The following is an 11,794-nucleotide window of genomic DNA, read 5'->3' on the forward strand; positions in this document are numbered from 1 at the left end:
AAAATAAAAAAAAAAAAAAAAAAAAAATGTCAGTAATTTCTCCTGAATATAGTAAAAAATAAAACCCCCAGTGGTGATTAAATACCACCAAACGAAAGCTCTATCTGTCCCCAAAAAAATTGTATAAAATTTGTTTCAGTACAGCATTGTATGACGGAATAAATGTCAAAGTACTGCAGCGCTGAACACTGAAAAATGGCCTGGCCAGGAAGGGGGTCTAAACACCTGGTCTTCAAGCGGTTAAACACCCATTAATGGCCCATTCACACCACATCATGTCCAGAGCACAGCGTTTCCAGGCCAAAAATGCCTCCTATACGATTTCTGGCCTCTGTTCACACCAGCGCAATCTGTTCCAGACCAGAAAAATACTGCATGTTTCATTTTGTCTGGTCTGGAATGCACTGAAAAAAGAAAAATGCATGCTAACACGCTCGAATGCACCCGAAAGGATATTTTAGGCTACAAAGGAAAAAAAAAGGTTCCGGAAAGTGGCACAATCGCGGTAAAAACGTGGCAAACGCAATGCACCTTTCAGATCAGGCCCGGAAAATGTTATGAACCTGCCCTAAATCACAAATACATACCAATGTATATTTGTTCCACGCAAGTCTATCTTGTTCCCATGAGAACAGCCTAAACTCTGCTACTTTTTGGGTTTTATCTTAAAATCTTAGAAATTTGCTACGTCTTGAGAGACTTGGCCTCATGAATAAATGTTGTAACGACAGGATAGTGATCTCCTACACAGTGTGGGAAAATGAACAAAATCCTACAAACCGGGCACTACATCATACAATTAAAGAGACAAATCCTTCCAAAGCGTTTATAAACAAAAGGTAGTTTCAGAACACTGACTGATCATTATTTTATTATTAGAAGCAATAAAACAATACATCACAAGCATTACCTAACCATTTTAATGATTAGGACAAAAATGTTCTTGTCCTGTGTATATATGCTGTTTCCAAACTACCTCATGCGTTCTTGTCATGTGTATATATGCTGTTTCCAAACTACCTCAACACTTTTACTGGCACCACTTTAGGTATTCTGGCAGAGCATCTTAAAGGCCAAAAACAACTTCAGAGCCACAAGAAAAAAAAAAAAAAAGTTTGTTTAAAAATCTTTAATCCCAGCTTAAGGCTCCATTCACAAATAGCAGTAGCATTTCCTGTGCAGTTTTCCGTGAGGAAAACCACGCAGCACTAAATCCTGCAAACTTCAACATACATGTGGATTCCAAACGTTTGCGGCTATTACTATAACCAGAATCCAGTGTACCCATCGCACTCCTGACCGAATAATACCCTTAGAGTCGGGTGGGTGCCAAAGTGACTGCAGATGCCTCTGCAATCCAAGATAAGTGTATGTATAAAGTCACTCGCACGCCAATAGAATTTCAAGTCAAAAACGGTTTATTGACTCAATTGCCATCACATCGTATAGCGACGTTTAAGAACAACAGCGGTTCCTTCTTCAGGCAAACAGAATTCCGTTTGCCTGAAGAAGGAACCGCTGTTGTTCCGAAACGTCGCTATATGATGTGATGGCAATCGAGTCAATGAACCGTTTTTGACTTGAAATTCTATTGGCGTGCGAGTTACTTTATACATACACTATCACTATAACCGCAACGCGCGGAATCTACCCATAAAAATCGCATTTGCACTATTTTGCAGGACGTCCAGTTTCGTACCACGTGGACCCCACAATAGTCTGAACAATGTATTTTGCAATGCATTGTTTTTTACGTTTAGAGCGTTTCCGTGCGAAAACTCGTGTAGGGATTTGGGTAGCTGAACCCCCTTTACCACTATCACTGCATTCTTCACCTAGAGCAAGCATGCCCCTCAGCGAGCCTGTGATCCAGCCGGTTGTCAGGATTGACATTACTCCAGTTCATCAACTAAACTCTGGATGCATTTAGCTCTGCTGCTCTGACAGAAGTTAAATCCTTCTTTACTTATATAAAAAGAAAAAGGTTTGGCTGGAGCTGGGCCTTAAATCTGCTAAAATGTCAGGTGTCAAACAGAGCACAGTCTTGTGTATTGCTCCTAGGCTGTACAGTTTAAAACCAATTGGGTTTAAAGCTCTGTAAGCTTATGCAGCTAATAATATATGTGAATGTTACCCAAAACTCTATTTGTTAACCAAGTGTTTGGACTTCGTGACATTTAAAGGTTAAGGGTCTACATGTGAATGTCAAATATTTTAATTCAACTAATTACATACATAAGATTTCCATGAAATCATATTCCCACACATCCTAAATGTGTTTCAAAACAGTGATAAAACAAGTTCAAAATATGACAAAAAGCTGCAGAACAATCAGCTCGGAATAAAAAAATATAGAAATACATTTTCACATAAGAACTATATTCCATTCTTCTACATTAAAATATAGTAATGTACATTAGATGAAAGACATCAGTTGGCAGAATTTGTAAATACTCACTTTTTTTATGTCATCTAACGTGTGGATTTCTGGGGACAGTCCTCCATGGACACACAGAAACTGTTGGTTTAAAAGTGCAGCTAAAGGAAGACAATCAAATGCTTCCATACAGGCTTCATACACCCTCTCTGAATATTTTATTTTACCTATAGAGAAAATCACACATCAATACTGAAAACCTTTGTCAATTTTGAAATTAAAAGAGAAAAAGTGGTGTTTTTTTTCAGTGATCATCTATTTTAAGTCATTCTTGCAGTGCACACCTCTAGCAGCTGGTAAGATCACTCTACCAGTTTCTGAGTACTACTGGCTGGGTCAGCTCCTTGCTCACTGGGCAGAGGTTATGATGTTCATTCACTGTCAAACATGCAGGCTTAAAAGGAGAACTATGAGGTGAGTGATTTTCACTCATCCTCATAGTTTGAGCAGACCTGTGACAATGAAACTGCCGCACGTCGGCTCAATAGATCGGGACGTGAGCGAACACATACCGTCACTCGCTCACTTCTCGATCATGTCCCTGTAGAGAGCCGTGACTGTCACTCAAGGCTCCCTGCAGGGATGCCCCCATCCCGCTCCTCCATCGCTGACTGGCAGAACGGACAGGCGAGGGGGCGGGTAGAGCTGGCTCTGCCTCTAGATAGGCCGAGCCAGCTGTCATTCACGCAGCTGGGTGGATCTCGACAGTAATGTCGGGATCCGTCCTGCCTGCGGCGGTCTCAGTATACCGCGAGCTGTAGCTCGAGATATACTGAGCTTTGGGTCACGGGAGGATGCTAGTTTATGTCCTCCCGTGACCCTGAGGAGAACTATGGGGGAAAACACTTACCCCATAGTTCTCCTTTAACCACTTCAAGACCAGGTGTTTAGACCCCCTTCCTGTCCAGGCCATTTTACAGTATTCAGCGCTGCAGTACTTTGACTGACGTTTATTCCGTCATGCAACGCTGTACTGAAATGAATTTTATACCATTTTTTGGGGACAGATAGAGCTTTCTTTTGGTAGTATTTAATCACCACTAAGGGACTGTTCACATATCAGGTCCTGATCAGGTGCGGATCTGCAGACTGATGCAGTGCGTTTTTGCCGCGTTTTTGATGCGTTCAAGTAAAAAAAAATAAAAAAAATTTGCCAGCTCTATTGCCGTCGGATCGCTTGTATATTAACGGACACCGCTGCCTGTTTTTAAAAAATGGCATTTCCGTGGCTGAGCGGACGCCCGCTCAGATCTAGAGAGCTCCTGGCCGGCCGTTTTTTTACAACGGCCGGCAAGTGGTTAAGGCAAAAAGTGAAACTGCAATGTTGATCCAAGAAACAGATGTGTCAAATGACTGCCTATGTTTTGTGGCAGAAGTACCTAAATTGAGCAACCGTCTGAACAGACTGACAAGTACAGGCAAAGCAATAAACATTCATGTATTTTTACTGTATGCATATTTGTTCCATGTCAGATCATATTAAAACCTCAAAGCCAGACTGTCACTAAAATATAGGTTCATTTGCCCCTGCAAAGACGACATGGTGAGCGGATTTCCTGGTCCCCTGCTGCATGCAGTGGTTCTTCCCATCAACCCCATTATATCGAACCACTGAGCACAGTGAAGGATCAGGAATCTTATGATTGTGAAGGTGCTGGATTCTGCAGGGTCATCATCTGGCATGGCCACATAACACTGAACCTGTATTTTAATAAGAGTCACTTTAAGGTCAGAATAGCCTGTAACTGGCATTTTCAGATGGAGCTCAACAAATACAGTCTTTGCACTGCATTAATTACATGCTTTCTTTAACAAAATAAAAACTATTTACCCATTATGACATCAATGGTCTATACCAACAAGTAACGGAAAGATCACAAGCACAGTGCAATCGGTAGAAGTACAATGGGGAAGGGAATTGGATGGTTAAATATGGGGAAAAAAGAATGGTAGAGAGCAGATGCAGGGATCACAAACTGGGTGGGTAGACGATACCTACCAGCTGAAAGACAACAAAAAGAGAAACCAGAGCGCAAGCAACGTAGCGCGTTAACCGCGAGGATATAAAAATAGAGTGCTAGTGACAGTGAAATAAAATAAAGAACAACCAAGGAACCTCATTATGTGTCAAACATAAATTTATTATTAGAAGAGTAAAACTACTGCACTCATGGCATTCTTCTCGCCACCAGCATAACTGTTTGCTGAGTGTCTTTAGAGAAGCTGCACATCCGTGCTTTGCTGCTTAGGCCTCATGCACACCAAATTCAAAAAACACAAACTGAGGTGCGTTTGGAGCTCAATTTCTAATTACACTTGGACTCATGTAATGCTTTCCTATGACAATGTACACCTAGATGTCCAGCAGCGTCTTGGTGCATTCAGTCTAGAAGCATTTACCCAAACAAGGATTTTCTGCAGTCTGGGTCCGTTTAGTTCGGTTTTACGCAGCTTAACACGTGTAAACGCGTCTACACCCAGCAACAACGAAACACAGGAAAAAATTATCTGGAAGGATAAAGTTGTTAATACACACCAGATAACTTCTCTTGTGCATGAGGCCTAATGAAGAACAGTTACTTTTTCCCCTGGATTGACCATGAGATTTTAAGGCTCTACCCTCCTATACTTGTGTGTGTATATATGCTATATGATTTTAAAAATACTGATGTCCTCACTGTTAACACTCTAGGTTGCTTGTGCTTTGGTTTCTATTTCGGTTTTTTTTATGGTCTATACCAGGAGTTGGTAACCTCCGGCCCTCAAGCCATGGTGAAACTACACATCCCATCATGCATCTGTCTCTGGGAGTCATGCCTGTGGCTTTAAGAATCTTGCAATGCCTCATGGGATTTGTAGTTCCATAACAACTGGAGGGCCAGAGTTAGCCCACGCCTGGTCCATACCAAGACTGGCCATAACCTATCTGGTTCTCCTATCCCATGAAATCTAAATGGGAAAATCTGGCTACTCTCACTTCTCAGAAACTTCTGAGATACAATTAGGTCTAAAAAAACAAAACTACAATCCTGGTTGTTCTAGATATGTCAGAGTGTTTTCTTGTTAAGACATTTTCAACACATAGATCAAACCTAACCAATAAGCAATCACACAAATGATTTCACTGCATCAGAGAACCTGCCAGCAATAAGTCAATACTTTTGATTCTGGGGTAACAATTGGAATGAATAATCCATACAATTCAGATAACTCCCCACCATAGTCCTACATGTAAGAAATCAGAGGCTTAAATCTGAACTCCAGACAGATGTAAAAGAAACAATGCAGCAACAATTCAGCTTTGTATATAGTAATACATAGTTTTTTTTTTGGTTTAATGCAAGCAGTGTATGTACCTGAATTTGCAGTCCACTTTACAGCAGCGTGCTGACTGGGTGAGGTAAAAGCGGCATACAAAGCAAATTAGTTGTGCTGCAGTGCAAACAGCATTCTGATAGGAGTACAAATCAGAGTAACAAAGAAATGTGCTACTTTCCGAAGCCCAAAATCAAGGCTCCAGCACCAGAAGTTACAATACATTTTTCAGAGCAACTTGCTGTGTGTGACCGGACTTTTTTTCTGCGGGGTAAAGAGATGAGCTCTTCAGTCTGCTGCTTTTTCTTCCCCTGTACAGTCAAAGGGTCAGGAGGAAACTTGTAAGTATTACTGAAGTCGAGAAAAATCAGGTTTCCTCCTGCTAAATAGGACTGTGCTGTGTGGCAGAGCTGTGAAAATGTCAGGACTGGTAATACAAATCCTTCGGCAGGTAAAACAGCTCCTATATTAATGTCAGCTGTGTATTTCGCTTTTTTTTTGCCTGGGGTTCAGCTTTAAATGCATAAACAGCGTATGTCTACAAGATCAGTGCAGAATGAGTTTCTTTTTGACAAATTGCTACTTACATTCTTGCTTAAATGTGAAATACTCTGTAAGGTGCCTGCATTCGTGGTTTCCTCTCAAAAGAAAGAGTGTATTAGGGTAGAGAATCTTCAGAACCCATAAATATAACACACACTGTTAAAGAAAAAAAAAGAAAAGGGGAAAAAAACATAAAACTAATGCAAACACAATTCATTTTGTTAAAAGGTAAAGGGTGATCAGTGCAACCCAGATGAAATGTATACTTCCTTTATAAATGCCTGATAAGATCATCCAGCATTCAGATGTTTTCCCAGTGATCTCCAATCTATCTTTTCTGCAGATAGAAGCGCAGGACAAAGAACTGACAGAGACATCTATATCATCTGGAAGGACAGGGCTATACTGTGTATCCTACAGATAATATAGCCATAAACACAGTACAATATTTTTATTGTAAATATTAGCATATATCCAACTATAAAAACAAGGGAATGCAATTTGTAATAAACATCACCTGTACCAACCTCAATCAAAAGGAATGTGGGTGTTCATCACTTATATGAAGTGTACTGTGGATTCAAGGTGAGAATTGAAACTGTACTTGCAAGTGATGTGAGCAGTTCCACTGATGGCCTGTGTCTTACAGTCGGACCTTCACTAAACAATGGTGCCACTACATGGAATTGGTTATGTGGGCATAAGCCAAACGTACATCAGACCATCAGTACAATAATCCAGAGATGTGCAACAACAAATACCCATATAAGTAAGAGAACCAGTTGACACCGTGGTGTCCTGGGAGATGGTGGCGCCCCAACCCATTACATAGATTATCCTCTATAAATAAAATAGTAAATCATTCAAAGGATCGCCTAAGTGAACATCAACTCGAACCATTATAAATAGTACACAATAGTGTCACTCCTTCGGCGTAGAAACAACCACAACCACTAGGTTCGAGTAGATAGAGGTCACTATTTCCTTACATGTGAACCACTTCATAATCAATGTCCATATTGGATCTCCAAATATTGTGACCCCATAGCATCGGAATCAAAATCCACATGTCCCCATGCAAGTGAGGCCTCAAGCATAACAATGAAGCTGGACTTCCATAAGCACTGCGCCTTGTATATATTAATGTGTTTTATCCCACATTGGGACTTCCTCAGAAGAGTGTACAATAATTTTCGTTTATCCAAATTGATTGCGCTAGGAAAATGTGAAATAGATAGATAAATAAATGAATAAATAAAATACCAGCTGCAACAATGTGTATCAAAATGATCAAATGTAGGCTAATATGTTGCGCTTGGTGTGTGTATTCAACCTTTTTGTGTTCTCTCAAACTGTTTGAGAAAGTTAATCAACAATAGTAAACATGTAATCAAAGTGTATAGAAAACAAATCGTGTCTCTGGTGATACCAATTCAAAGTGCTTTTAGGATCTTTAAATCGTGAAGGATTTGACTGTCTCCTCGCTGACACAGTAGAAAGGCTTCACAAGGCTGAGTGTCCTTCACACTCGCATGCTGTTTTATCCAAACGGATTTCTGTAAGTGCAATCAATTTTTTAAATTCAAATAAAAGTTCTTGCTATTTGCACTTAGATTTGTCTCTCTTCTGTGGCTTCTCCCCTTCTATTTTTCTCTGGCTGGACCCTCCGTGGTTACCTCCAATTACACCTGGAGGGTGCATACCATCGGTACCGAGAGGGAGTGTAAGCTGCATGCAGGAGAGGAGAGAGAGAGGCTAAAAGAGAAGCTCAGTGGATCCATCGACGGAAGAAAAAGTAACAAACAAACATTTGTTTATTTTCAACTTACCATTTTCCTTTTTAACATTTGTTGTTCTGTCCGTAAGAACTCTATTCCTCCCAGAAGTCCATTTTTTACTGATACATTGTGGAACAGCACTATCTGTATGTGGAACAGGAATATCTGTACTTAAATAGAGTGGATAAAAAGCGTTTTTTTCACTTGCCGCCACCTCTGCTGGACTCTGCCGTTTATTCAATAATTTCCTTCGGTGACGAACTTTGTTATACTCACATCGCTTTATGTGATTTATATTGTTGCCACATATTTTTATACACAGTTGATATTTAGATCACATATGTGTGGTTTTTACACATAAATTACTACCACAAAGTAGAGATTGAATAACAAAAGACGAGGCAAGGTTTATTTATTTATTTAATTATCCAATCAGTTACTTAGTTGTTTCAATTATTCCTTCACGATTTAAAGATCCTAAAAGCACTTTGAATTGGTATCACCAGAGACACGATTTGTTTTCTATACACTTTGATTACATGTTTACTATTGTTGATTAACTTTCTCAAACATTAGCTTATGAGAGAACACAAAAAGGTTGAATACACACACCAAGTGCAACATATTAGCCTACATTTAATAATTTCGTTTGTTATGCTGTTCTGCAGGGTATAACAGTGTATCCCTGCCTTTCGGATGAAATAGATGTCAAACAGAATAGTTTATATACATCCAGACAGACATGCAAGGGGTTTATTCTTATTTTTAGGAAAATAGATTGTTTTATGTGTATTGGTTGACCTCACCTAGTCAGTTCCAGCATCCCCCATATACGTATACAATCCTAGCGTACATATATTATTCCATCAATATCCATTAGTTCAAAAGGTAATTTAACCAGATATGACAGATAGCGTGTACACCGCTGGACCTTGTGGTACTCTCGCCAGGTCAGTACAAGATGCAATAGTGATGCAAGGGCTGGCAGAAACCAAAGCGAGCAGCGTGGGCCTGTAGCTCTTGCAGAGAAAAGATTTCAATCACCATCTGCTGAAAGGCAAGTATGGAAGATCTTTTTTTAACAGGTTGCTAATTACTTGATTATATTAAAGTAGTAACACGATTGCTTTATAGAAGAACTCCAGGAAAACGTATTAAACCTTGCAGTGGGGTCACCCCTGCACTGCAAGGTTTAAGTGCTCATGTGTGTCTAGGGAGAAAAGTAACAAAGATATACTCACCCAACACTCCGCAGCAGCAGCGGCAGCATTGGAATCTTCCTCAGTGTCCTCACTGCTATACACCGAGTAGAGGAGGGGGAGAGACACTGGAAGGACTGGTCTAAGAAGAAGCCAGATTGGAGCTTTTTGCAAGTACAACTTTTTTTTTTTTTTAGCCTAGACACAAGCACCTAAAAGTTGCACTGCAGTGGTACACCCACTGCAAGGGTTAATACAATTTCCTGTAGTTCTTTTTTAAAGGGCTCGTTCCAACTTGCCCTTCCAACTAGCCCTGTTGAGCAGCTTCTTCCAACACAGTCCCAATGCAAAGATAAGGCAAACTACCTTGCTTTGGATGTGGCCTGTTCACACCAACACACTGTGAGAATGTGCTATGCGATGAAGCGAAGCATAGATTATCACAACACACTGCAACACGTTAAAAAAAAAACTTTAAAAAAAAAAGCACTACAATGCATTGCAGCACACCAGAGCTCAGAGTTATACAAATAAGTTATGCGTACCATAATGCACCCACTGGTGTAAACGGGCCCTAAAAATGGCTGCTTGTTTTTAAATGGGAATATCCACATTTACAACAACAAAAAGCAGAGACTATATAGCAGTCTGATAATCCACAATTTAATAATAATAAAAAAAGAAGAAGTTGGATAAAGCCTGGTTGCCAGTACACCATGGCTATTGAAAAAAGTTCCCTGGCAGCAAGAGCATTTCTCCCTTTAGCTCTTCCAGCTAGTAAAGGTGCCCATACACTGTACGATTATCGTACGAGAATCGCTGGAAATCCCGCGGTCGTACGGTAATCGCAAAGTGTATGGAAGGTGTGCGACCGTTTCTACTGTACGGTCGCACGTCTTCCATCGAACAAGCAGGCTGGAAAACCCGCCGGGAATCGTACGATTCTCGGCGAGTTAGTGGCTTGCTTTATCGACAACTGCCGAACGGGCCTATGTGCGCACGCGCACACTGCCCGTTTGAGGTCATCGGAAGACCGCCCCTCAGGGGGGCGGCCTTGCGATGATCTTAAGTACGATCTGCCTGTCCAAGATGGGCAGATCGTACGTTTTTTTGATTACTTTACAACCCTCGCAAGACAAAAGTCTTGCGAGGGTTGTAAAGTGTATGGCCACCTTAAGTCACCCCCTTCTCCAGCCAGGTGACTTACAACACTTTCACAAATGACAGAATAAGGTGAAAGCTGGGTCCTGAGCTCCCACTGATTATCACTATCCCCACCACTGTAAAACATGGCAGTAAACATTAGAGACTGTGGGCCCAACAGCTACACTAGAGCTTTGGATTTTCAAACAAAAAAAAGATAATAATAATTATATTGCCCACTTCACCTGCTTTAGGGGGTGACTGAAAACAGGAGTAAATTTTACACCTGGCACTCACTCACAAAGATGGATGGATGTTTCATGTCACTATGGGCATACCAAGAGAAAAAAGAAATCTTTAGTAAACTGCCACTGTTGAGTCTGTGCCCACCAACTTCTTAAGGCCTCATGCACACTATGGATGTATTTTGGCATAGGTAACCTTAGCATGGTCCAGCATCTGTTTTCCCTTGATATACTGGCATTTTCTTGTGCGGTTTTGTACCTGCATTTGAATGCTTCTATGTTCATCCAGGGGGGTGGAAATTTTGGAAAAAACTACTAAAGCGGGGGCCGAATCTACTTGTCCCTCATGACAAACTACTTGTCCTGATACAAAAAAATTATTTTAACCAAAACTGTATTTAGCAGTACTAAGAAGCGCTTCTTCTCATTGGTCAATGCCGTCAGGTGGCCGCGTTGACCAATGAGTGCTTGCAATTTGCGAGCGAAATTCAGAATACATGGAACAGGTACAGATAGTACACCCGTACTGGTGGACGGGAAGGACCGTTCGCCAAAGGGTAAGTATAGCGGGAGAGAGATTTGTGCAGGTAATTCCATTTTCCCAAATAACTTGGGAAAGTGAATTTACTCTTTAGGGTTGGTGCAGACTTGGGGATTCCCAGGACGTGTGATCGTGTGCGGTGGCATACAGCGGTTGCATCTGCATGTATGGGGTTACATCTGTGTGGCAATCGCTGAAAAAAAGGTACATGTACCTATTTTCACGACATGCACCGCGCAGTGTTTTTAACCGTGATCGCGTGGGATCGCCCGGGCGTTATTGCAGCAGGAAAATGCGCAATGTGCCTGGCACGACTGGGGTGCCATTAGAAAATAATGGCACTGCCAGCGAAAACGGCGGTGATGTGTGATTCCGTGACCAGCCAGCCATCCGCTCGGTTTCGTGCATGATGACCGGGCAGTCACAGATCGCACACCACCGATCGCGCTGGCAGTGCCATCATATTATATTGGCACCCCAGTCGTGCCAGGCACATTGCAGGGTTTTCCGAGCGGTAGCACACGATCGCAGTTGAAAACACTGCGGGTTTATTCACATGCAGATGGGGGCAGCGGGGCGGGGTTTCATTTTTT

The 11,794-nt window shown here is 41.4% G+C and overlaps 1 protein-coding gene across 7 annotated transcripts in view; it reads right to left on the minus strand.

The window, feature by feature from the left end:
• The window catches only part of PPP3CB (protein phosphatase 3 catalytic subunit beta), a 64,057-nt gene that overhangs the window by 31,550 nt on the left and 20,713 nt on the right, over positions 1 to 11,794 (minus strand). For all 7 annotated transcript variants that reach the window (XM_018564468.1, XM_018564464.1, XM_018564470.1 and 4 more), the window contains exons 4-5: positions 6,340 to 6,451; positions 2,459 to 2,604 (exon numbers count right to left, since the gene is read on the minus strand). In XM_018564468.1, the coding sequence (XP_018419970.1) occupies positions 2,459 to 2,604; positions 6,340 to 6,451 (258 nt within the window). The remainder of the gene's footprint in view (positions 1 to 2,458; positions 2,605 to 6,339; positions 6,452 to 11,794) is intronic.

The sequence above is a fragment of the Nanorana parkeri genome, unplaced genomic scaffold (genome assembly GCF_000935625.1).
Source record: "Nanorana parkeri isolate BGI_ZX_2015 unplaced genomic scaffold, ASM93562v1 scaffold753, whole genome shotgun sequence".
Lineage (NCBI taxonomy): Eukaryota > Metazoa > Chordata > Amphibia > Anura > Dicroglossidae > Nanorana > Nanorana parkeri.